At 49.8% G+C, this 27,124-nt stretch overlaps 1 protein-coding gene across 1 annotated transcript in view; it reads left to right on the plus strand.

Moving 5' to 3' along the window:
- The window catches only part of IGDCC3 (immunoglobulin superfamily DCC subclass member 3), a 110,726-nt gene extending 85,691 nt beyond the window's left edge, over positions 1–25,035 (plus strand). The window contains exons 8-14 of the mRNA XM_042804314.1: positions 10,369–10,616; positions 11,155–11,319; positions 16,305–16,493; positions 16,744–16,848; positions 17,955–18,093; positions 18,576–18,783; positions 18,875–25,035. Of these exons, the coding sequence (XP_042660248.1) occupies positions 10,369–10,616; positions 11,155–11,319; positions 16,305–16,493; positions 16,744–16,848; positions 17,955–18,093; positions 18,576–18,783; positions 18,875–19,039 (1,219 nt within the window). The 3' untranslated portion in view covers positions 19,040–25,035. The remainder of the gene's footprint in view (positions 1–10,368; positions 10,617–11,154; positions 11,320–16,304; positions 16,494–16,743; positions 16,849–17,954; positions 18,094–18,575; positions 18,784–18,874) is intronic.
- Positions 25,036–27,124: the final 2,089 nt, after the last annotated feature.

Below are 27,124 nucleotides of genomic sequence, written 5' to 3' on the forward strand. Positions count from 1 at the left end.
AAGTCCTCGTGCACTGGCCGCTGGCACTGCAGCGCGGGGTGGAGGGCAGGGTGAGACACACAGCTGGGTTGTGCCATTCCCCAGCATCAGTCTGCGCACGTGGAGGACTGGCATTACCTACCTGGTGGTCTAGAAGTAACTGTCCCTGCAGGCGTCATTCTTGGGCAAAGAGCAGGTTGGCTCACACAGGCTTCAGCTTTTGCACAGACAGCAGATTTGAGGCGGATGTGTGCAGTAGCTCATTTTGGACCGGTTGGTGAAGGCTGGCAGAGAGCAGGGGGGTCTGCAGCACGTCCTGGTGAGCAGTGCAAACCCTGCTTTCACCGTAGCCCCGTTGCGCTGGGCAATGGCTCATGTGCTCAAGGCCCAGAGGGGCAGGAGTGATCCAGAGAGACTGCAGCCCTGCTGCAAAGGGAGTGCTTCAGAGCTGGCTTGGCTTTTGCAGGCAGGGTGGGTTGCTGTCACAATCTCCTTCAGGCTGATGCAATGTTCCCTCACTCTGCTTTTGAGGGAGTCTGAATTAAAAGCCATCATTTTGAACTATCTGCCCTCCAATGGAAAGGGAAGTGGAAGAGGTGGTGGCTTTCAGGGGTAACATTCAGAAGCAGGTCTGTGGATTTAACTGGGGCTCCAGTGCTATGAGCTGCACTTTGTAGGCTTACATTTCAGCGCTTTGTGCTTTATTGTACCAAGACATCAGCATTAGACTTTGACTGATGATGCAGGTACCCAGCAAAAGTTTGTCTTCAGTTCTGATCATCATCTGGGTATTTCTGGAAGGGTCAAATGTCCCTGGACTTGGCAGGGACCACATTTACTCCACAGTGGAGGAACTACACTTTAATCCCTGAACACTGACCTGCCTGGATGTGCAAATGCAAATACATTTGAAATAATATTTGTGTAGAAGCTGATTTTCACTAAACTTCAGTCTTTTATCTCACTGGTGGAGAGTGTTTTCTCAGAGTACTAAACTGCATTTTCATGTGAGGGGATGTGGATGTTTGTGCTGAGGAGGTAATATGGTGGGATGCCCTTAGTGTGAAAATTACAAGTTGACAGCATAGTTTCTATGGAAATAGCATGGAACAGTATACCAAAAAAGACTAGTACCTGTGTTGTAAACCTAGAGTTATTGGCAAAGATTTGTACTCTGTGGTATTACTGTGGTATTATATAGCTGCTATCTGTGTTAATAAATGCATCTCATGAATACAACTACCCAACCTCGCTGGAGGGTCCAGACCTTCAGTTTAGACTGTTGGGAAGTGCTGTGCAGGCACCATGGATTTTTCCTCGAGAGAGATGAGCGATTTTATTTTTTTAAGTTTCTCTATAATACGGCTTTTGAGGTGTGAGGCTTTTTTAAAGCTTTGTTATATGAAGGAGAGAAGGATGTGAGTTGCAAGAAGGATAAGGTGTGAATTGTAACAAAATCTTCTCAATCTGTGGCGATCTTCTCCGAGCTGGAAGCTTTTAGAGCTTCGGGGAACTTCACGTGTGCACTGACGTATTTTAATCCAGGCTCATGGTCTTCTAGTCCATTGCATGGGCTTCTGAGGCATGTCTGCCCTTATGATATGAACAGAGCAGAAATGGGAGAAGGGAAGTTAGTGCATCCCCTTTTATTGGCCAAGAAGCAGAGTCAAAAATGACCAAAGACCTTACAAGCAGTCATTAAATCCATGAAAAAACTCACACTGAATCCAGCCCTGTGTCTCGCCCAGATGTCTTGCCTGTGAAATCATTCCTCTTCACTGTTTGAGGAAAGTAAAAATAGTGTCTTTGGTCATGGGCCTGTCTCCTGGCCAGGTCCCTGCGCCTGGAGCTGCACTACATGTGCATGTGAACTGTGACTTGGTGAACATCGCTGTAATTGTTTTCTTATGAGAATCATTTAATGCAATTTAGTGTCAGTCTTTTCCACTGCGAGCTCGATGATCAGATTACATTGCATCTGGCACAGGCTGGGGAAGCTCAGCCAGTTACTGGGGCTCAGCTGACACGTGGCATCTTCTCAAGCTATAGTAACACGATTGTAAAGCTGAGCCCTAAGGCCATCATACTTGACCGTGTTGAACTTTTGGCTTCTTTAGCACTAGTCTTGGTCTACTCTGACCCCCAACTTCAGTCAAGTGGCCATGCCTGATGGTTTCCAAAGCTGTCGGTCTGAAAAATGCCCTCGCTGGTACAGCAGGGCTGGGTGCTCCATGAATTGGAGAAAACAGACCAGCGGCTGGGTTTTTTTCTGAGCTTTTTCAAGTTGTCCTTTGTTTCATTCACATGGGCATGACTAAGTGCTGTAACCCACTTAGTTCCAGGCAGAATCAGTTTGTGATTATGCCTTGGATTCATCAGTCTATTGCACTTGGAAAATATTTGTCCGTGTAAAGATGGATCTCAAATCTACTAGTAATGAAGCTACTAAACTGCACTATGAGCTTTCTAATTAGATTACATGGTTTCCTAGAAAATTCATTTGGATTAAAACTCTGCTTAATATGGCAATAAAGGTCTGAATGCCCCCAAAGGGATTTTTAGAAAAAAAGAGTAAATCATCCCAAATCATATCATGTGCTAATTGATTGCAAAATGTGTCATTATGAGCAACTTCGTTCTTGTAAACAAACACAGCCAGAAGTGAGGTCCAGACCTGCAGAACACGGGGTGTTCGAGATCCCTCTCTGCTCCTGCAAGCTTGAGGCATCCCTCCTGCGGGCAGTAGCCTGTCTGCACAAGCCCACAGCTGATGGGAAGATCTGTCCATCAAACTGTTGCTTCAGAAAGTTGTGAAGGGCCCTTTGGCATCTACGTCACCCCACCCCACGCTGTCTCCCATATGCAGTAACTGCAAACCCTCAAGGTTGGGGGACTTCAGAAGCCCATCGTCACTAAGGTGGGACAGCAGCTTCAGGATTAGCTTCACTGCGAATTGGATCTGGCTACTGACATCAGATGATTGCTTGCCAAGCAACTTTCAGCCTTTCAGCACAGTAAAATAAGTCTCACGGGCTACGTCCGATAAATGCCTCTTCCCCCATGGTCCCTCAGATGTGAATTCTCATCACCTGATGTGTTGACGGTTTCTGGGCACATTAGCATTAAAGATCAGCCTTCTGCTGTGCCCTCTCCAGAGGTGGTTGTTATGTTTTGAAAATGCCAGCTGTGTGGGAACAAAATATCCAATCGATGATTAGCAAAAAGCAAAAGCAGTTCTGGGATAGCGGATAATTGTTAATGAAAAATTCATGAAGGCTCAGGCATAGGGAATTGTGGGTTTTTCCATTAAAAACTGTGAATAAAAATCACTGAAGGAGCTGATGATGGGGCTGCCTTGCTATGCAGTCCCTGGGCTGGGGATGGAGCCGATAGCTGTTGGGGTGACGCTGCACTAAACCGTGCTCTCAGATCGAGAAGCTGATAGAGCCTTTTTGACTTCAGTGGAGCCATCCCCATGTCCAGGAGCCACAGGATCTGTCCTTCTCTGTTGATCAGAGACGGCATTTTGCCTGTATTTTTCCAGGGGTGATTCAGATCGATCATGACCCAAATGCCTGAGAGGTGTAATAGGCTTTTCCAGCAAAATTCCCACCCGGCATCACCCGCCTGGCCTGAAATCAGGTGTATCTCTGCAGGAGGAAGGGGCAGTTACTGGCCGAGTTAATTGTGGGCTTGTGTAAAATCATGCTTTCTAGGTTATTACTGCAAAATTTACAAGGAAGCATGAAATAGTGCCCGAATTACTGCTCTGAAAGGTTTATTGCTTTTCTTCCTTTGACCCAATCAGGTTCAGGGGGTAATTTTCGGCCTAGAAGTATATCACACTATGGGGTTTATATTGCTGTAATAGCAAGGAACAAAGGCCAACATCTTCAGAGAGGGCAGGCTCTAAATATTGATTTTCCAAGAAGATTTTATTTACAAAATGGTAATTAAGGGACTTCATTTGTTTCACCAGAAAAAGGCTTGTAAGGCTTCGTTAGAACCTGGGCTCAGGTGGCATTTGCTCTCCTCGGTGACCTTCGCTTATGAACTGTCTCCTTTTCAAATTCTTCCTCACTGTTTTGCAGTTGTTTTAGTGCTCTGAGAATGACTCACTTCAAGGGCCGTGAATGTTCAGGGTTCATCAGGGAAAATATTCCTCCGTAAATAAACTTCAGGACAACTTTGCTTTTCTTGCACTTGTCATGACGCTTATTCCTAGCACAGATATGGAGAGCGACCTTCAAGCACAAACATCCAAGCACGTGGGACCAGCCAGCCCTTTTGGTACCAAACCCAGGGAAACTAGAGCCTGTCATTCACAAGGTGGCTTTTTTCTATAAAAACCCACATTAGCTGGGTGTGGAGAGATGCAGATGGATTTGTACATCCCATCATGGTGCACGCACCCCACAAACTCTTGATTTTATAGGGATTTGGATGCCTCAAAGGAGGACAGGCAAGCCTGCAGGTTGTTTATGGAATGAGTTTGAAAACCATTGGTGATTATGGGAATGGGACCGTATAGCAAATCATATTTCAGTTCCCAGAAGCATGACAAATGAGTACGTAGAGGACTGGGATGTGAACCAGCTGCTTCTGATTGAAGAATAATTTATGGGTTTGACTTTGTTTGGAAGACACATGGAAATGGCCTTCACAAGGAAGGTCTCTGCACAAGCACCCAGAGCCCTGCTAAGTCCCTTCCCTGCACCGAGCAGGGATCCCGTGCTGGGATCACACAGGCCTATCCCACAAAAGGGATCTGCAGCAGCTCTGGAGCAGCCGACAGCGATGGGCATCAGTCTCCCCTTCTCATGCGGCTGCGATTGTCTTGCTACCACATTGCTCGTGTAATTTTTCTCTGTGCTCTGCTCTGCTGAGCTGCTCCTGAAATGCATCACTGGTTCAGGGTTTTCAGCATTTCTTCAAACTGTTGCATACAGCAAAACACAGCTGCAGAGAATGGTCCTTGCACAGGAGCCTTCAAGGCAGAACTGAGCCCATCATGGGACAGCCTGAAGTCAGCCTTCCCTGGGTTAGGCTGGGTTTTTCTCCTCTCCAACACCTGTGCTCCTCGCTGGGAAAAAGGGTTGGGGGACTTAACATATAGCAGCAGATAGCTCTCCCAGCCCTCTGCATTAGCAGCCCTACCAACATGGGAATCTACCTTCCCTTTCAGTAACTTTTCCTGAGATGTTTTGTACTTTCCTGTGGTCCTGCAGATGTAAAGACTTTTCTGCTCCCTCCCTGGGACAGGATTCAGTTACATCTGTGATTGCTCTCCCTGGCATGTGAAAACCTATTGAGCAGCAGCCAACACATTCACCAGATAACCACCAAGTCTTGTAATAAGGAGCAGCCAGCTCTGGCTGTTGTCTCCTGCCTGTGCCAGGATACGCTTCCCAGCTCTGCAGGGATGGGAGGACACAGCTCCACCATTCCCACCTGGGAAGGCTCAGACCACCTCTGATGTGGACTAAGAGCTGAGGCAAGGGACCCAGAGCCTCCAAGGCCAGAGACTTGGCTGGCCAGTTGTATTGTGGACCTGAGCCAGCCACTGCTTGTCCCCATTGTGGTGCCTGAGCAGTGGCGAGTTCCCAGAAGGGCTCAGCCCATGTGTCGTGTCAAGACGGTGCAAACCCAGGTGTCACGAAGCCAGCAAAGAAGGGTCAGCACTTCAGGACGAAATGGTGCTGCTGCTGTGCTTCCCGTAGCAAATGTGACGCCGTTTACAACATCCCATTTGCAGAAAACACATTGTACAGCCAAATCCCCATCTTGCTGGACTCTGTCCTCTCCCAGGGGTGTGAGAAGGAGCAGCATCTCTAACCAGCTTCGCAGGCTGAGTCTGCTGGCCCTTTCATCCAGCACCGATGGAAAGGGTGGGCTGCTTCCCTATGTGCCACTGGGACCAGCAGCATCCCTCCAGAAACTGTGCTTGGGTGAGTCTGTAATCACAGAATCAAGCTGGGATCCTGGCCTGCGGGCTGCAGTACCTGCTAAATATAAATCAGTTTGTATGGAAAGGGCTCCTTCTCCTGCATAGCACAACCCAATTTCACCTAGGAAGCCCTGCATGATAATTTCTGGAGGTGTAAGAACGTGCTTATAGAGGGCTGGGGACGATACGCAATGTCCCTCTGGGCTGCTGAGTGTCACTCTTCAAGCTTTGCACCTTATTCTCAGCCTCTATGAGGCAACCTTCAAAATACAGGGCATTTCTGCAAACCTACCAACAGCCAGCACTGAAGAAAGCTCCTTTTCAGCACGGCACCAGCCAGCAGCCCAGGAGCGGTTCATTCGGCGCAGCACGGCACAACACGGCCCGTAACAAATGAAGGCAGAGCAGGGCACGGGGACGGGGCGTCTGAATGCAGCACTGGTGGCTTTCTGTAGCTGCCGGCACTTAAAATGCTCTCCCCGATAGCCACAGCCTGCTCTCTGCATTAATTTCATCACACTCCCTCTTTTGTGCGCCTGTGTGCGCGCGCATGCTGATATCCTTCCAGATGGGCCCCTCTTCTTCTTTGTGCTGCTGAATCGATGAAGAGGCTTCCTTCAGTTCTCAGACTTTTTCAGAGGAGCCTTTGGAAAGCCGATCTCCGGTCACTGGCCCGGACCCCTGACCCGAGCCAGATCAGTCATCCTGATTGCCTATGAACTGGGAAGACAGCTTGGGAATACCACGGCTTTCGAGCAGCAGAGGCCTCTCGTTTCAGCTCAGCCGGGTGTGAATCTGCAGCAGCTCCTCTCCCCACTTCTATCAATGCCTGTCAGGGCATTGTGCGGAGATGTGATGGAGCCCTCGGCTCGCTGAGCGGCTTTGGTGACCAGCAGAAAGCCTTCTGGCATCTCGCCTCGTCCGACGTGCTCGCGGCGCTGCCAGTCTGGCACTCGCGGGAAAGTTTTCCAACAGCAGATGTCCCAAAGTGACAGATTTTTTTTCCTGTTGACGGGAAGAAATAAAAGGACACTGCATATTTCAGATGGTTGACACGCAGAGACGCTCTGCACCTCCTCGCACGGCAACTACATATTTTCCTTTTGTTTGAGCTTCCGTAAAAAAAAAAAAAAAAAAAAAAAGACAAAAAGCAGCAAAACCTGGGAAAGCTGCTGGACCAAACACTGACCCGGCTACGCTGCATCCCGGGGCGGGGTGAAGTGGTGGGTGAAGGCAGGAAGAATTTGTCAATAGTTAAGATGAAAATGGATGCACAGCAGAGGTATCAGCTGGGATGATGCTGGGGTTCATGTAACTCGCTGACAGCTCCTGCCCTCCTCATCACAGCTATCGGCGTGCTTCAGAGCCCGTGCCGGGGCTTGCAGGGAGCTCAGCAGCATCCTTTCAAGGTCTGCCTGTGGGTGTTAGAGGGAGCGAGAGAGAAAAAACACTTATTCTCATGGAGCTGGGGTTTAGATTCTGGGCATTGTGCTCACCAACTTCTCCACACTCAGTTTCTGCTCCTTACCCAGGTTTATAGCCGTAGCCAAAAATCCAGTTGTTTTGTTGACCCCGTTGCTTGCACATCGTTCCAGGTGACATGGGTCCTAGGTAATGGCTGGCCAAGGCTCTTATTGCATGGTACATCCAAAGACAACCTTGTAAATCTCAATGAACATTAACTTTTCAAAGCCTGAAGCAAGTTTCCAGCTACCTGCCATGTCCACTTTGTGGAAATTTATTTTATTTATTTCTTCTGCCTTGACTGTGCATAACAAGTGTTACTGGCCACGCTGGGACCTCTGCAGAGAGGCAGCTGGGATGTCCGAGGCTCAGCCCAGCTCTGGGTCCCAGTAGCCAAGTGCTGTCCTGTTCCAGGACCACTGGCATCCAGCACAACATCTGTGTCATGCAAGAGGAGCTTCACTCACCCCTCAATCCTCCTAGGAGAGAGATGTCTTTGGCCCCAGCATCATGCTGTTGCCATCAGTCTCCTTGCTCAGCTTTCCAACCAGCCCCTCCTCTTCCCTCCTCCGCATCTTTTCCTCTCTCTTTGTAAAGCAAATAAATACACTTGAAGGCAGCGAAGCCTAAATGCTCCTTGTTGTTCCTGGGCTGCTTTGTGCTTGGGAAGCTTAACGCCGCTCTCGACTTGTGTGCCAGCCCGGCCTGGCTGCTCCTGGGTGCCCAGATGCACAGCGGCCGCCTGGAAATAATCCCTGCATTGACAGGGCAGAAGGAAGCGCTGCTGCTCCTTCCACACATCTGCTTTGTGCAGAGCTGCAAGTACAGCTTTCGGCCGGTGTAATCCTGCCTTCTGCCATCTGTCCTCACAGGAATCAGCCCTTGTTGACACAGTTGAGCCACACATCGGGTCCTTGCTCCCTGTGTCCCCCTCCCCGCTCTGCCTCTCTCCTTCCATTTAATCAGATACCTTGAGCCCGTGGCTATGAGAGGAGCTTAGGGCCGATTCTCTAAAATCACCATATCAGCTGAAACCATCACATTTGATATTCCATTTACAATGTTTCCAAGGAAACAAAGGCACAGGACATAAATAGATGACTGTTAAACATTTGCTCACTCACCATGGCCCCAATAATTTGCAAGGCAGAAATATGAATGTTAAATCAACAGCAATAATAAATTTTAATACAGGAAGACCAATATTTTGCTGCAATTAGAAGAAGCATTTGTTCTGACATACAGGCAAGCAGTGGCAGGTTATTTATCATTTCCACTTTCCACGTACCATTTTTCATTTACATAAAAGGCAGCTTTGATTATGACCCCCAAAAAGCCGTGAAGTACCCCTCACATCAGCAGGGGTGCTTGGGCTTTACTCACGTGCAGTCAAGCCCCAAGTCCACCTGGAATTCACCACAGAAGAAAATGATGTATTTCTCCCTAGAAGCAAGTAAGGGATGTGGATTTGTTTAGGTTTGGGTCATTTCTAACAGAAAAATAGCAACCAGAAAGCTCCTGCAAGCTGTGGCATAAGCCAATGAGATGCTGCTGAAGTTTGGAGGCCTCGTGGTCTCCCGGACATTCATGCCAAGCCAGAAGCAAACCACAGTTCAAATGAACTGGGCAGGCCTGGAAATACAGATGCACAAATAGGGATTAATCCAGAGTGGAGCACGTCTGGGTGATGCTCTAAAGTGAAAGGGGAGGCAGGGGTGAGCGGTCTTTTATTCACACAAATTGAATCGCGTTGTTCCAGGCTTGATTTCCGAGGAAGGGAGCAGGCCCTGGAGAGAGCAGAGCTTTCATTGATGGATCCCTGTTTGTGAACAAATGTTATTAAGAAGAGATAGAGCTGATGTGTTGCGCGATTATTTCTGAGTCAATATTTGCTGGTGTTGTTTTAAAGATACTGGGCAGCGCAAGCCTTGGGCTGGCCCTGAACTTGCTCCAGTTGTACGCAGCCATTGCCAGAGGGTCTTGCAGCTCAGAAAGGTCCTTCAGTTCAAGTGCCCACATGTACGAGGACTCTGGTTGTCCCTGTGCCCACTGAGCCACTAAACATCCCTCCCAGAGGTGATGCAGAGATGGGCACCAGGCTCAGGAACACACTTATTTGGGAAGCTGGTACATCACTGGCTTTTCCCCCTCCTTCAGGGATGTTTTCCATCAGGGTAGCCTGTCCTTATCTTGGGGGCTGAAAGCAGCACCTGAGCCTCCTATGGAGGTCCCCAATAGCAGGCTGGAGGAACTGTCTTGGTTGCTGCCATGGGAGAGCAAGCTTTGATGTGCCGGCATCAAAAAGATGCTCAGAGGTTTTGCAGACAAAACCGGCATCTCGCTCATAAGCTTTGGTTTTTGGCTCATGGTGATTGTGTTTCTGAAAATGCAGAAGCAGGAGCTGAGACTGTAACCCTGCCGGATAAATCAGCTAATCCCAATGTTACCCTAAGACTGCTCTAATGTGCTATAATACAATTAGAGCATCACCAGAGGGCTTTCTGGCTGCACTTGATTATACTTGGCTTAGCAACTGTGTGTGGTGCCTGGATGGGTCTCACTGGTGTGTACTGGAACTAAGCCAGTTAAAGCTGGTTTGGGTGTATGGATGCACTTACCACAGAGCTACCTCTGCAGCGTGGCTGGGATCTTCCTGAATTCAGGGCTTCATATCCTGCCGTTCCCTGTCCCGCCCTGTGTCCCCATCTGGCTGTACTTGAACCACAGTCTTTGCAAGTTGAGACAGAGACAACCTACCCAGTTATGGGATCCGGGGTGTGATGCATCCACCTCCTGGGGTTTTCCTTCCCCAAGAGCACCAGCCCGCAGCTTCCTGGAGGCTTTTTGTGGAAATAGAGGCAGGTGGGATGCCCTGCCATCAAAGCCAGCACAGGGGGCCGTGGAATAGCTGGAGGGGAGGGACATCTGCTGCAGAGAGTGTTCAGTGAGATGCTTGTCCCCGTTGTGTCCCCACGCAGCACGCTCTCCATCTACGGGATCAACCAGGCGGATGAAGCCATCTACCAGTGCATCGCCGAGAACAGCGCCGGCTCCACGCAGGCCAGCGCTCGCCTGACGGTCCTGTGGGCAGATGGGCTGCCCGGTCCTCCGCAGAGCGTGAAGGCTGAAACAGTCTCTGCAACCACCATCCAAGTGTCTTGGGAAGAGCCTCTGCAGAACACCAAGGAGATCATCGGCTACGTGCTGCACATTCGGAAAGCTGCAGGTATGGTGCCCGACGCGCGGCCCAGAGCATCCTCAGCCTTCCCGTAATTTAAAAGCAACATGGCCCACTAGGTAAACCAGGTCTGTGCCGCAGTAGACAGCACTGCCATCCATGTTCTCCATCATCTCCATGTTTCTGAAAGACAGAGATGAGGCAGTAACGCTGATGCAAATACCAAAAGGGTGGGGAGGATGAAGCTGTGTGATCAGATCTTGCTGCCTGCTTGGGGCTCTAACAAAGCACACAGAAATGTCAGCAGAAAATGATGTAGGCAGATACATATCCACCTTAGGGACCAAAATTACCACTTACAACATCTGTTTAGTCTCCTTATCAGAGAAGCTGTGGCTGCCCCCTCCCTGGAAGGGTTCAAGGCCAGGTTGGATGGGACTTTGAGCAACCTGGTCTAGTGGAAAGTGTCCCTGCCCATGGCAGGGGGGCTGGGAGTAGATGGTCTTTGAGGTCCCTTCCAGCCTAAACCATTCTGTGATCTTGCAAAGCCTAACACTGCTCTGTTCTCCCTTTCTTTGTGCTTCAGATCCTGTAGAGATGGAGTATCAGGAGGCTGTTAGCAAGAGCACCTTCCAGCAGCTAGTGACTGATTTAGAGCCCTCGACCAGCTATAGCTTCTATATAAAGGCTTACACCTCCCGGGGTGCCAGCAAAGCCTCAGAAGTCACAGTGGTGAGCACGCTGGGAGAAGGTAAGGAACGCTTTGCGCTTGGACCTTCAGATGCTGAAACCCGCTGTGCGTAGCTGCAGCGCCGGTCACCCCGATACCCACTGCGGAGCGTTTTGGCACAGCCTGTGGTGTTGATGCTCCTTGTTCCCGCTCCTCCTCGTACGCTGGGATATTGTGTAAACCTCACTTGTATCGTTACACGGGGGTCTACTGATTGTCTTAAACGCAGCATTGCCTCGCACAGCTGATGTTGTAGCAGGGGGTGAGCTGAAAGTCTGGCTGGTCTTGTGCATTGCAGCTGCTCTGGGCTTTTCCTAAACTGCTTGCTAAATACAGATTTCCTGCTCAAGCAGCATCTCATCATCCTCCAGCAGCTCTGGTAGTCACAGCTCTTACCTGATAGGTGCCACACTTTTTAAAATTTTATTTTTTTCTACTCTACCCTGGAGAAATCACGCTAGAGCTGAGCTGTCCTGACCTACAAATCCCTGACTTGGACCAGCCTTCTGTTTTAGTGGGGAGTTAGGATGATCTCCAAGGCTTTTTCCCTGACTTGGCCTCCCAGATGTGGCCACCAGTTAGCTTCCCCAGTAAGAAGGTGGGTACTCTAATACAGGACCCTTGCACACAGACACCAGACAGAAGCCGCAGCCCCAGTGTGATCTGTCAGCTGGCATTTTAGGAACGTTTTCCTAGAGACTCATGTACCTCTCCAGCACCTCCGAATCCTGGCTCATCTCACATACTGAGACTAATTTCATAGGAGCATTGCATAGTTCTCATGAGCACTCAGTAATTGTGAATTTGCAGCAGAGAGGGCCTGGGGTGTGAGTGTGTTATTTAGGATCAAATGAAAGATTGTGTTGACTTCCAGGTGAGGGATCCAGTTCTCTTTCTGTTTTCATCCCTTGCAGATGTTTACTACAACATTTAAGCAACACCACCAATAAATCCTCACCCTGCCAGGTTGTTACCCTGCAAGTTTATTTTCCTTGGTACTCTGCAGGGAATCAGTCACCCTTGGAGTTTGTTTTTCCTTCCAATTTAGACACACAAGGTAAAACTTGAAACTCCTTGACCCAATGCTCTGAGTTCAGCTACTGGAGCTAGAAGCCAGCCATGCTTCATAAAGCTTGGTGTTTCTGCAGAAGTCTGGGTCAAGCTAGAGAGGATTTTTTGTCATTATGACCTTCAGTCATGACAGAAATAGTTAGGTATCCAGTAATGGGATCATAAATTTCCTGGCTCTCTGAAATTTCAAGGCATCACTGTCCTGCTCAGCTATCCTTTAAAAAAGGCTTGTCCTGTGGAACAAAGCTTCAGCGATTAGCTCCATGTTCAGGATGGACAAACTGGCTTGGTTAAGTTTGCTCAACCCCAGCTTGCGTTTGCCTTGTAGGAAGATAAAAAGAGATTTAAAACCCCCAGTTCTGGCACAATTTGTTTGCTTTGCTTCACTTGGGCGCCCATTGCCGTCTGCTCACAGGGGAGAGAACACGTCAGAGAGCCAGGATCCAGTGGCTTTTGTCACCAAATTAAGGTTTCACTGCAGATTTGGCTCTTCTCACAGCCAAGCCATCTCACCCCGTGCCTTCCTGAGGTGCCTCAGAGAGCTGTGACTCCCCTGGCCTTGGGGAGCCCCTGGATCTGTCCTAACAGCCTCGGGAAGGGATGGGATTTCCCCGACACGCCGTGTCTCTGGGTTGTCATCCCGGCTCGCTGCGACGTGTGTGGGATGTGCACAGACAGAGGTGGGCGCAAAGGCCCGTGGTGGCAGGGTCCTCTGTCACCGTGCTGCCACGTCCTGCCTTGCGTGGGAAGGATATGGCAGGTGAGTCTGGCAGCCAGGGGCAGCTCGGCAGAGCCGGGGCAGTGCGTGTCAGTGGCCAGCAGAGATGTTGCCAGCTGGAGACAGGTCTGAATGACCATGTTATACTGGTATTGTCTGGAGGAGGAATATGGTGAAGGTACTGAGGAGCGGGGCTGCTTTCGGCTCAGAGAGGTCAGCTTTTCAGGGCTAGGAATACGCTGAGCATGCGTTTGGCTGAAGCCTCCAATGCTTTCTAGAAGCACGATGCTCCTTCCTTTGTGGCAGTGATAATTTTGGATGGAAAGTAGAAGGGAAGGCGCCGTAGAAAAACTGCCCAAGTGAACCTTGTCCTCCATAAACCTCCCTCACTAGGAAGGTCCTCTCGTCTCCTCCCTGTTGTTCTCCTTTACGCCGTTTCACAAATGCCGTGGTATTTTAAATCTCAAACTCTTTCCGCTTCATTCAGCAGCACACACTCCTTGTTCTTGTCTTTTAATGCTTTTTAGGGTTTTCTCCAGGACTTTTTGACATTTCTCTAGGATGAAGACTGTTCCTTTAGTCATCTTCGGCTAAAGACGCCTTCAAGAAGAAAGTTGAAATGACCTGGGGAAAATTCCAAACAGCACGGAAGAGGAAAACAAGTATCCCAGCCCTTAGCATGAGGGAGATGCCTCACTTATAGTAGATCCATATTATGTCTTATATATACTTCTGTGAAGCACCTATACACTGGTGTGTGTACATATATTTATACACACACGCAGATATATTCCATCTGTATACACTTATTTGTGTAATAACATTATAAACAGCACATGCATTCTGCGAGTGCATACATATAATCAATATTATACATATATATATATATACTCAAAGTTTGAATAAATACTATATATTCCACACTTTGAAGGAGAGATATTCTTGTGATTTTTATTAAATGTAAGGCTCTGCAACCATAAAATAAAGCCAACTCTTCGCAAATCAGGATGGCCCACATCAGTGTTTCTTTGTCCATGGGATAATGCGATTTCCCTTTCTTTGGCGTTTTCACTCGTGATTTGGAAAATGATGCTTTAAGCAAGGGTCCAACTTCTCAGAGGGGGGATCCAGACAATTCCTAATTTTGCCCTAGAGGGAAATGGGAGAATTAGAATAAAAAGAGTATGTAATTGGATTGCAAAAATATGCAGCCTTGGAAAGAATGGTACATTCTGGTATAAATAGAATTTACTCTGTGTTTTACACCCAGAAAATGCTAAGCACAACCTTCCCATCAATGAAATGCACACCAGAATAAATCCTAGCAAGAAGATGTACTTCAACCCATTTTTTTCCCACTGGCAGCACTCAGGCAGGATGGGACCTCGTTAACCTGACCCAGGACAGCTGCTCTCTGAGCTTTTCCTCCTCAATCCACATGCAGATGGGTCACCAGTCAGCAGGGACTTGTTCCCCTCCTCATGCTTATTTGGAGGGCGTGAGGCAGAGCCCCTGCAACCTGAAGGAAGGCATTGCTTCAGGAAGAGATAGGATTGCCCAGACCCTCCTTCTCACCAGGAGAGATGTCTTTCCTTCCCCTAAATCTCCTCGTGGGAAAGCTTGAGCTCTCAGAGCCTGGGAAAAGGCAAGTTGTTGTGCTGTGTGGTTTTGCTTTTACTATTAAATTGAGGAAATGCCCTTTTTAGCTCTTGTCAGTCTTAGATTGACACGGCCACGTTTCATCCGCTTTTTGCTATCGCTCACTAAGTGGCTGTGCTGAACTCTCTGCCAAAGGCTGGGTTTGCACTGCTCATCTTTTAGAGACCCTTCAGGGAAAAACAAGATAAAAAACAGCATTGGTCCAATGCAAGCCCAGCAATCCTTATATTTGGGAACTTCTGAGTTTATAATCATGTGGGATTGGAAAAATAGCTCTGCCTTAAAGCCTGGAGGCTGCTGGAGAAACAAGGCTGTTGTTCTGCTGGATAATTTTGCTGCAGGGTGTAGCTGAGCTCGCTGCCTGGTACAGCAGTGCCCAAAACCCCTTCTCCCTCCCGGTGCCGGAGCAGATCCTGCAGCACCTGGTGCTTTGCACCTTCTGAATGGTGCCAAATGCTGGGGAACTGATGGGGGCACTTGGCCTGGAGGTGTTTTGTGAAAATGAGGTGAAAAAAAAATCATCAGTGAAATGTCCTGCTGAGACACATCTCTGCATTGGTGTGATCAGTGTATGAGAAAGGGAGGGAGAGGGGAAGGAGGAGACTGGGGGGAAACGTGGTCCTGTGTGCCCCAGCACTGCGCAGGGTTTGGTGCAGATCCAGCTTTGGAAAACCCAGTTATCTGAACCACAAGAAAATTGGCTTTGGTTTGTAAATCTTTGCCTCTCAGCCCAGGCTGACGGGGCAGGATGGGGCCGGGCAGCTTTTGGGGGACCTGGGGAGGGAATGGCCATGACCCCCTGCTGCAGCACACCCCCAGAACAAGGGCAGGGTCTGGGGGCATTGACTGGAGCAAAAGGCGTCCTGGTGGACTTTGAATCAGGCCTCGGTGACACCGGGCAGCAGCAGGGACATCTTCCCAGCTAAACCCCCCTGCGCCCCTAAGGCCAGGTAAGTGCCTGCCTACCAAAACAAGCCAGCCACAGCTCTGCAGGGACCTCAGGTATTTAAGGCTGTTAATGAAGATGCCCTGGTTCTCTCCTAAGTCCCCAGCACAGAATCACAAACCTCCCTCCTAAAACCAAGGGGGAGAGCCAGCTCCCACGCACCCTGCAAGCCAGTGCAGGTTCCTAGCATGCTTTTAAGACGCATGTCTCCAGCTCCATCCCTTCTGGTTCCTTCCTCCCGGGGGGGATTAAGCACTGTGAAAGGTCCTCACTACCCTCAGGCCAATGGCAAAAAAGTGGAATTTGGGAATGCGTTGCCAAAGTTGCTGCATTCCTGCCCTGACCCGACGGGGCTGAGCATCAGCTTGCAACCGGAGTGTAAAAGTAGCCTCTTTGCTTGCTGAACTGGGCGGAGGAAACTCTGGAAACTCCTACAGCTCCCCGAAGAAGTTCAAAGCTGTTAAACCAGGATCTGGTCTGATCTGATTTTTCTCAGTCTCGTCTAGCACATTTTTTGGTGCCTTGACCACAGGGAAAGGCTGATGGGGAATTTCTCATCACGTAGACTAAAAAAAGCACATGCAACCCACTGTCTTTCTCTCTCTGTTTCAGTCCCAGCCATGCCATCCCTCTTTATTAAAGTCATTAACAGCACTGCCATCCAGGCTACGTGGGAGCCCTCCATCAAACTGGGCCAGCACGAAGGCTTCAAGCTGTATTACCGCAAAGTCCACCTCTCCCACTACACAGGTCCAGTGCTACTGCCCAGCAACGTGACAGCGTACAACATTACCCACCTGGGTGAGTATGGTGACAGCTTGAGCCACGTCCCCTCCCGACCCTGGGAGAGCGCGGCTGTGTTGCACAGCCATGAGACAGGAGATGCTGAAGCTCTCCCCCAGGTTTTTGGGGTGCTTTCCCAGTAGCAGGTACTTGTTTGCAGCATCTTCTGTGTATTTGGTACGATGTGTGTTTCCTAAATAAGCAGCACTCGGGGAGATAACGCTAATATTAAACCTGAAATGCCCTTCTGGTGTCTCCTTCCAAACAGATGCGTCGGTGGTGTATGAAGTCAAGCTCCTCGCCTATAACCAGCACGGGGATGGAAATTCCACTGTCCGCTTCGTGTCCTTGAGGGAGACCGTGGAGAGGACAGGTGAGACGGGACATCAGTCTCGGTGGTGGGTTGTGAAAACCGCTGTGCAGGAAGGTGGCGAGGCCGGTCACGTCCCGCAGACACGTCCTCAGACGCCCGTGGCTCTACCCCCCATCTCACCTTCAGCCACTCATTTACTTTCAGCGTCGCAAATAATGATGCAGCAAAACTCTGTGGGGTTGGGACCACCTGGTGCTGGTAGGGGTGGCTTCTCTGCCACATGGCTTGCACCATCCCTGTTGGCCAGGCCAGCCTGATGACTTATTTACTAAGGGGGAGAAAACAAACCAAATGTTCCTCTAATTGCCAGTTTTGTCCCCTAAGCTTGAGCTAGAGGTGAGAACATGAACAAACCCCTGTGCATAAGCCAAGAGCTGCTGTCTTGGGTGAGACATGGTGCACCAAGCGTCTCTGCTCTCCTGGAGCTCTTCTGGATATTTTGACCTTCACTGGTGCCAGGAAGGGAGGACACGTGGCTTTGGAAAGGAGAAGAGCTGCAGAGCAGGAGCACTCCATTATATGGCAGAAAAGGGGAACTCTCTAGAGGGAATCTCTGACTGATCACACCTTTCATATTCATCTATGTGTAAAAAACATCCTGCTGCTCTTGGAAGCCTTTTAAGCCTTCCAGTGGGAATATCTGCAAAAGATAGTTATTACTCCTCTGTCTGTGCTGGAGTAAATACTAATCTCGTTGGCATCTGCCTGCTTGGTGCTTTCCACCAGGCATCAGCCTGCTCTGGCGTGGTGGCTGCCTCTCACCTCCCACCTCGGACACAGGGTTTTGCAAAAATTAACATCAGAGTCTTTTTTGTTCATTAATTGTGTCTAATGACAACAGCCCGAGCCATGGGCCTGGCTCTCTATGGACTTTCCAGTCCTACGCTTGCTGCGACTGCCTTCCTCGGGTACCAGGAGCAGGCGACCTGCTCTGGCAGGCAGCTGCCCCCCCACCCCCCCGCCCGGCTCTCCTTTTCCCCACACACGGCTCCCAGCACCATCCAGGCGCCAACTTTTGCGCCGGGCTCCCCAAAAGCTGGAAGGAGCAGTAGGAAAACAGCACCGCTGACACACACACCCCCCCCTCCCCACCCTTCTTCTGGCAGTGCTGAATCCCCCGTGCGACTGCATGAAGGACGAGCAGAACAACAAAACTTCCACGACCGGCATCATCATTGGGATCCACATCGGCGTCACGTGCATCATATTCTGCGTCCTTTTCCTCATGTTTGGGTACAGAGGAAGGTAGGGGTTGCTCGTGCCGCTGTTCACGAGGGGCGATGGTCCCTAATGCCGTGTGGGTGTTCCTGGGTTGGGGGGGGGGGTGTGGGAGGGTGGGTCTCACACCCCCGATGTGGTGATGGGCTGTTCCCTGTGCACATCTCAGGACGCGCATCCCGCAGCGTGCGATTGTGGCCCTGAACGCCGGGTGTTCGTTTGCAGCACGGCTCCTGCCTCCCTCCCAGGCACGCAGATACACCCCATCAGCTCTGGTCCCCATGGAGGGACCTGATACTTCCTGGGAGGAGCATCATTATTTCTGCTCTGGCAAGCCTTGACCCTCCCTGTAAAGCAAAAGTCATTTCACAGTGAGGGGAAGAGTTCTGACTTTATAGGAGGGATTTAAGGAAGGAAGCAGAGGGTTGAGGCAGACTCAGACGTAGGGGAAGGAAGGTGGGGAAGCACCGGGTTTACTCACCCTCAGGCTCCATCTGTTTATTTTTCAGGCTGCTGATGTGCAAAAACGTGCAGGAGCAGCTGTCAACCCCGCAGATCCCCAGGAGTCAGCGGAGCACCGCGGGCCTCGTCCTGAACGGGGCCACTCGCAGGGACAGGGACGAGCGGGACTTGAATGGAAAGCAGCTGGACATGAACGAGCTGGAGAGGTTGTTCCCAGCACCCGCGTCCCAGGAGCAGCAGGATAAGGGAATAACGGTAAATCCAGCGGGATGGGGGCACGCGGGACGGGTGGCTAAGAGCATCGGTGACCTGCCGCTGTCATTGTTGTCCCCTTCTCTCTCTCCAGTTGGCTCACAGCCCGCCGGCCACCCACACCACCACCCAGCTATCCGCACTCCCTCTGGATGAGTTCAGCATCATCGAGGAGCGGCCAGACCCCCTCCCGAAAAGCCCCCGCGGCGGCAGCCCTGCTGCTCCGGCTCCCGACCACGGTGCCGCCAATGAAGGATAAAACTGCCAAGACTCGAACCCTCTTGTAGGAGTTACCAGAAACCAAACCCACGGCTGGTGATGTCTTTACAACGAGTCGTCAATCTCAGGTCAATTGAAGATTTCTACGGTCTGATTGTTATTTTTTTGTTTTGCTTTATTTTTATATATATATATAAATATATATATATGTATACAGCCTTTTGGAAACTCTGTGAAGTTTATCTTTCTGACCTCTCTCGGGCATCTCGATGTGTTTCTTCCGATGACAGCTTTATCGAGACTGGTCACGATGAATTTTCCCCACAGCTGCTAAGTAAAAGACTCCCTGGCAGAGTTTGGCGAATTCTCCCATCTCTGACAGACTGGGGATATGGTGGAGCCTCCTTCTCTTGGCATCCCAGACTTTTTCCTGATCAGCAGCTTTAGGACTACTTTTTGGATCTATTTTTTATTTCCAGAAGACTGGATTCGGAGAAATCCTTCTAACTTGACTCCAAAAATCGAGGCCCGGGAAGGCTGTCTCTCCGTGGATTTGATGATTTTGTACACTTTCACTATTTCTCAGGATACTTTTTTTGCTGATTGACTCTAAATAATATGAAAAAAAGAAAAGAAAAAAAAAAAAAAAAAAAAAAAGAGTGTGTGTGTCAAAGGATGCCTGAGGGCTACTGAAAGACTTGGACAGACAACCCGAGTGAACTCAGAACCTACCTCAACCGGAATGAATGTCTTCTGGGAAGCAGAAATACCTGCGTCTTCCTTCGTGTTCAAAAAACAAGTAGCGTAGCACTTGGTCAGTACAAGTTTGGTCCTACCTCAGCAGTCACGCTCTGTACCTGCCGCCTTGGTGGTTTTGTTGTCGTCGTTCCCATGTAAAGCACTTCCAAACCTTTGAAAGCAATGTTCTACCTCAAGCGTGCTAGAAACTCGTGTGTGTGTGGGTGTGTGTGCGTCTCCGTCCTCTCCTCTCCCCCAATTCCTGCCTCTCCCACCCAGCCCCACGCGAAGCAAGATGCTTCACTAGTGTTATGAGCTTTACTTCTAGGCACGTAGCGGGGCTCCGGTGTGATTTCTGCGTGGCGGAGATTCGTGTCATGGTTTTCTACTTTAAAGATTGTTGGGGCCGTCACAGGCACGCGGCTTGATGCCCCATGGTTCTCGATGCACCGTCGCTCTTGCAGGGCTGATTTGGGTGCTGGTGGTGGCTGCTTGGGTCCATCCTGGGTGTATTCGGGATGGAGCGGGGCGCACGGGATGCTCGGATGCCAGCGCTGGGGGCCAGGGCACCCTCCTGCCCCATCAGCGTGCCGCTCCCCAAGGCTGCTTCTCAGCAGGATGAGTTACAGCACGTGCCAGCACGAGCAGCAGAACGCACCCCTGGGAGGTGGCAACCTGGCTGTCACCGTCTTGTCCCTTCAAAGCCCAGCCTGCCAGCAGGAGCCCCTATGGGGGGGACCCTGATACAGCACTTCCCAAACCTCTTGAGATGCTACTGAGCTGCCCCCAGTGCATTTCCAGCTAGCAGGAGATCACGCAAAGAGCGAGCTGAGCCGAAAAGGGCTCCCTTCCCTGGGAGGGATGAAGCGAGGAGGGCTCCCGGGCAGCGATGCAGAGCGGGGCTCCGTGCCAGAGGATGCTGGGGGGCTGCTGGCAGCCCCCCGTTCCCCATGCCCAGGGTGGGCAGAGGAGCTCCGACACCAAAGAGAGGGTTTGTGTGTGACCCCCCACCACCACCACCACCACCTCCAGAGACCAAGCACCAACCTGCCACCGTGGTTTTCGGGTTTTCCTGGTGTGGTGCAGCCTTGTGAGTCGCTGTGTGACCGGTGTCATCCGTGGGGTGGGATGGGGACATGAATGGGGCACAGGGACGTCGGCCAGCCGGTGCCGGAGGGCAGCCCTTTCCCCGCGGCGCGGGTTGGTGAAAACCGGGTGAATGTGTAGGTTTGAACTCTTTATATAGGTGGTGGTAAATCAATTTGCAAGGACAGGTGAAAGGAATCAGGAAAGGAAATGAGTTTAAGTTTAAAAAAGTAATAATTGTATTTTTTTAAATGGTACCAGTGGGAGAGTCCCTTGTGTCAGAAATGTCCCCCATCACCTTCCCATTTGGCAACGGGATGCTACCGATAATTGTGTAAATAATACAATATACAGGACGATCAGGCAAACATCTCTTCCCCCCACTGCTGTGTCCTGGGGCTGGGCTGGGCTAGCTGTGAGCAGGACTCTGTCCTTCCAGATCAAATCATCCAGCTTGGCCCTAGCAGATGGAATCACATTGACCTCGAGAGCAAGGAGCTGTTGAGGCTCGGTGTTCGTAGTCCCCTCCCATTAAAATTCCTCCTCCTCTTGGCAACTTGCAGGAGAGAAAAAAAGTGAAGGGGTAAACTTACGTATCAAACCCTCACATAGCTTCTCCCCACCCCACCAAAGAGGCCATCAGACTGATTCCTGCTCACATCTACCGCGGGGGGATGCGCCTTCCCGCGCGGTGCTGGACCTGGAGGTGGCCTGGGAAGGGACCGCGGGGGACAGCGCTGGTGGCACCACGCAAGACCAGTAACACAGCCCAGCCCAGCGTGGGAGCTGGAGGATGCTGGGGCTTGGAAAGGGCAGGAGGGAGGAAGAGATGCCAAATGGTTTGAGTTATAACCTCACATCAAAGAAATCCCAATCTCCTCCTGCCATCCCGCTCCAGCTCAGCTTTTCTTTCCTTTTTTTTTTTTTTTTTTTTATTTTTATTATTTTGTGTGTGTAACGCCGACGTTCACATTGAATAAGTACTGTTGCCAAAGTGAACACAGAATTTAGACTAGCTTTCGGCTCAGACTTCCTGGAGCTGTGAACATGCTATTAATTTAATATCATATTATTGTGATATTGTAATAGTAACAAGTATTTGTCACTACTTCCTTTTATTAAAGGGAAATGCTGTGCCATTTGACTAGTTGAAATACAATAGTATGTCAAGAATAGAGCTTTTTCTTTTTTTTTTTTTTTTAATTATGCAGAAATGTGAGGGCTTAAACCAATGCAGGTTATGTGTTGGTTTGAGACGGTTGAAGATGGATGTAAATCTTTAAAGACTATTTTTTAGATGGTTAGCTTTTCCTCTTTTTTGGGGTTTCTTTTCTGCTCTTGTCAATCCGTACCACTGGGACCTAACGTAGACGGTTGTGGCACATCAGCCCCCGAAGGGATGAGGCTGAAGTCTGGAGATCCAGCAGGAGGACGTGGTCTTCCCTGAATTATCCAAGCCTCCCAAGTCCACAAAATTGGGCAAAAACCCCCTCAAAGTGGCACATTCTGGCTTTGTGCTGTGGAGTACCTCTAGCAGCTACTTAGCTGGAGGTGACACGTAACAGCCCCTTTTGCCGTTCACTGATGCCTGAGCCAGGCTGGAGGCAAAACTGTGTCGATCAAAAACTTGGGAAAACATCACCTGGAGTACGTCTAGCCTTTAATCTGTAAAACAAGAAGGAAAAAAGAAGTGAAAAAAAAAAAAGAGCTTGTGTTTGGCTTCAGCATGGGGGACAGCTTCAGGTCTGTCCTTAGTTCATCCAAACTGCTGCCCTGTATTTGAGTGAAACAGCTAGATTTTTGTTCTGTGCTTGGGGCACGATTGTACTTGGGTAGACGTGTTGTACTTGGCTACACGTTGTACTTGGCTACACGTTGTACTTGGATACACTTTGTACTTGGGTTCATGTTGTACTTGGGTACACGTACTGGGGTACACGTTGTACTTGGGTTCATGCTGTACTTGGGTAGACATGTTGTACTTGGCTATACGTTGTACTTGGGTACACGTGTTGTACTTGGCTATACGTTGTACTTGGGTACACGTTGTACTTGGGTAGACATGTTGTACTTGGGTACATGTTGTACTTGGGTAGATTTAGGACTGCAGGTCCCCATGTGCTGCCGGTCGTTTGGATGCAGTTTTACAGGCGTCAAAAATGCTCAAGTCTTCCATGATGCCGTATCTGTTTTCATGGCATCAGAGGCCTCTTCAAAAGAATCACCTTCAGGCGTAGGCCAGGTTGTTGATTGACCAGGAGCATTTCTACTCTTGGAGCATGTCCCCGTGCCTCTGGTGGCAGCTGCTGTGGCAGCATCCCAGGAGGGACGAGCCCTCCAGAGCCTTGAGGCAAAGCTCTGCTGCAGCCACGACGCAAACCCACCGGCCACCAAACCCACCCCTCGGGGCCAGAAATGGGATGGGGGGGATGCGTCTGTGGGGCGGTGCCATAGCAAAGGGTTCCAGGCATTGTTTTAAGTACCCAGACCAGAGGGCCAGACCAGCCAGACTGTCCCAGGGTCGTTATCGGTGCCTTGCACCGTCCTTGCCCACGTGCCAGAGATCAGGTAATGGCAGGTGTTCCCTTCGTCCCGATAATTCATTTATACACCTCAAATATTTAAGCAACAGCTTGCCAGATTTCTTATTTCTTTCTTTTTGTCCCCCTTCTCTTGATGGGAGGAATCAGAGTTTTATCCAGAGATCAAACTGCTGGAAAACCAGCAGGTGTGGGATCCAGCACAAGCCACTGGCAACTGCCCGCGTTTGGGGTAGGAATTTCATCCTCTAGTATTTTTCCAAGCATATAATTCCACTAATTCAACTTGATGCCTTTTCTGGGCAGATCCAAAAAAACCCTCTTGCTTTTCTGGCTGTGGTGAGATGAACTTACAGCAAGGAATAAAGTATCCAAAACCTGATTTTTTTTTTTTTTTTTTTGTAACCCATAATGGGCACAACCTATTCTTGGAGCTCTCAAGTTTACCAGAGATGGCTGCTACCTCAGGGATAGTATCCACATTGTCTTTAGTTGAACAGGGAATAGTTTTATGCTGTGACAGGGTATTTTCATGCTGTTGGATTCAGGTATTTATTTGTCTACCGTATTTTTCTTCTTCCTTGTTTTGTAAAGATGCTGATGTATTTAAGTGCTGGACCAGTTTGGGAATTTTAAAGCTTCCACCCAGAATTATACCAAGGGACTGTATGTTTTAAGTTGGCAATAAAAGCGGAGAGAAGCTGTGAAGCGGTGTTGCTTCTGGATGATGAAGGGAAGGTTTTCGCTGCCCGTGGAGGTATTCCTCTGGGACAACCATCCCAGGGCATTTCAGGGGGATTGATGCAGTGGCTGAGCCCTCTCTGAGCTGACTGACAGCACTTAAATCTGGGAAGATCAGTTAAAAAAAGGAAATTAAAAGCTTATGAAAACAAACGGCAGCGGCATGGGGGTTTGCTCCTTAGTTACTTCATCTGTGCAAACAGCATTTGGAAATCTATCCCTCCCTGTGCTGCGCCAGTGAAGGCAGATTAAAGATCCTATCTAGCAACCTGATGCCTGCTCATTTATTTCCCTCACCCGCCAAATTAAAAAAAAAAAAAAAAAAAGGAAAGGAAAGGGACGGTGCTTGGGCTGGAGCTGCGGGCGGGGAGGTGGTGACGTGTGAAGCACCAGCATCAGCCTCGGCACCAAAACCCACCGTACCGCTGGAAATCAGGGCAACGACTCCGGGTTTCCTCTGGGAGCAGAGTCTGAGCCTCAGCGGCGGGTAGCAAGAAGGGACGGGGCCGGTGCAAAGCCCAGCGACTTGGGGAAAAGCCTGATTTCATGGGGCTTTGGATCAGGGTCTTACTTACAAAGCAAAGAGGGATTTTTACTTTGATCGTATTTCCATCAGTTAAACTTTGCAATATCTTTACTTCTGTAATAAAGACAATGCTAAACCTTTGTCCCAGTCCTCTTCGGGAATCAACCGTTAAGAGTAATATTAAAAACCCAAATTGCAAAGCACTTTTCTACTGTTTATTTTCTACGTTTCTTACTTTGAACTGTCTTGATATTTGAAATCCCACTGATCCTACGATTGTTAGCTCTGTATAAAAAAAAAAAAAAAATAAAATAAAACCCAGGTTTTTTTTGTAGTTTGCTCTGTTTAGATTTTAGCCTGTGGCTACTTGTACAAGAAAAATAAAGCTAGAGTAAATGAGCTCAAGTGGTTCAGCCTGAGTGGTGCTTTCTTCGTGCCGCAGCACGTGCACGGCTGCAGTGCGGGGATCGTGTGGGGCAGTTTTGGGTGATTTTGGTGAACTTGGTCCTCTCAAAGAACAGCTTCTAAAATGCAGTTTTTAAGGGCTGAGGGGTTTTTCTTTTGCTGCTTTGCCCATAAACCTCAGGCACCACCATCAGCAGGGGCAGGCTGGAGCATCGGCTGCTGCTGGTGTCTCTTTGGCAGCTGAGGAGGTGGTTGAGACGAGAAGCTCCAGGGCCACAGTGTGACACCTCCTGCTTGGAGGGTGCAAATTAATTTCCAGTTAATCTTGGCTCTTGCTCAGCTATTACTGCCATCTGCTTTTCCCCCTGCCTTGGGCGCTAACAGGGCATGGCTTTACCTGGTGGCTCTTTGCAGAAACCTCAGCTTAAAGCCGTGCTCTGGCCTTTTCCAGCCCAGCTGCAAACTGGTCTGCGACGGCCGAGCCGCGGGCACGCGGCCAACCGCGGCGGCACAAACCTCGACGGCTCGGGCAGTGTGGTTAAACCCAACATTTGTGGTTAAACCCAACCATTGGCAAGGTACCGATCAGCCAGGTGTGAAGCCCAAAGCCGAATGCCACAGCGGCGTCCGCGGGGCTGATGCAGAAGGTGTAGCATTGCCCCAAAACAGGGGCTGTGAGCCCTGGGTCACCCTCTCGCGAGCGTCCCGCGCGCTGCGGCGCTGCACAGAGGAAGGAGGGGGTTGATGCTGGCTCAGCACCGGGTCCGTTTTCTTCATTCCACTTGAAGAGGTGGCTGGTACGGGGCTAATAGTGATTTTTTGGGGCTCCGTTGATCGCGGTGGGGACACAGACGTAGCCCTGCAGGGCCTGAAGGAAGCCAGCCGAATCACACCAGCCAGAAATCCAACTCATGATATTCTGTACTTTTGGACTGTTTCAGCCCAATTTTCAGGCGCTACATGTGCAAAGGAAGGGAGCTGGAGCCAGTGCCCGTCCGTGCAGCCCAAGGTGCAAGTCCTGGCCGCCCAGCTGCCCACGAGCATCAATTCACCACCAAAATGGAAACATTACATTTGGCCTTTTGGCCTTCTCCAGGTCCTTTTTTTTTTTTTTTTTTCTTACTTCATTCACACCATCCGCAGACAGAAAGTCCCTCCCAGGACGAGGGTGGCTGCTGCCACCAGCCAATTCAGAAGCGACACGAGCCCTTCTTTCACCAGGCAATGAGTTTCCCAGGTCTCTACTCACACCGCCAGCACTGCCGAGCTGCGAGGGCCATGCCGGGCGCACTCGTGGCGATGGGCTTTTAATGAGAGCCAGCAGGTACCCTGCAATAAAAACTAAACACCCAACGCTCGAGCAAACTGCGCATCCCAAGGGATGCTGGCTGTTGATGCTTTGAGCAGCTTAACAGCAACAAAAAAATGGTTTCAGTCCCCCCTGAAAGCTTATCTAAACATATGGAGGGGTCTGATGCCAGGTGAAGGATTGCAGAGGCAATTAGCTGCTGCTGAAAGTAATTAACTGCCTTGCAAGCAAGGACCAGGGCATGGGACGCCTCCGGAGGAGCCAGTGTCTCCGTGGTGTTAGCGACAAAGCCAAGCCCATCCCCAGGACAGGTTATTTTGGGAAAACACTGTTTATTGACAAGTTGGCTGGAAGAACAGTGCTGTCCTCTCCTCCTGCTGCTGCTCTTGATGCCAAAGGACAGAAGTGAAGGGCTGCGGGGGGGTAAAGGAATGAGACCGAGCCCAGCAGCACTTTCTAAAGAGGGTTTCAATAAGCTGGTGAGTGAAGAGTTGCTTCAAACAACTCCCCGAAGCTCTCGAAACTCCTAAATTGCAGTACGGATTGTCTAAATATATACTTCATAATAAATACAAGCATAAAAGCTGATTTTATTTCCCAGTGGCAACACAAGAGGTGAAAAAAGATCAGAGCTAGCTCACTCGGGGGATTTTTGTGTAAGTTCAGTGGAATACAGTGCTTCAGATAGCAGCTGCAGAGTCAAGGTATTGTATAAAGCTGGTGGCTTTCATTAAAAAAGGACTTTCCCTGCCTTCATGGCAATAAAAAAAAGGCTTGACA

This window comes from Tyto alba, unplaced genomic scaffold (assembly GCF_018691265.1).
Source record: "Tyto alba isolate M040663 unplaced genomic scaffold, T.alba_DEE_v4.0 Super-Scaffold_41, whole genome shotgun sequence".
Classification (NCBI taxonomy): Eukaryota; Metazoa; Chordata; class Aves; order Strigiformes; family Tytonidae; genus Tyto; species Tyto alba.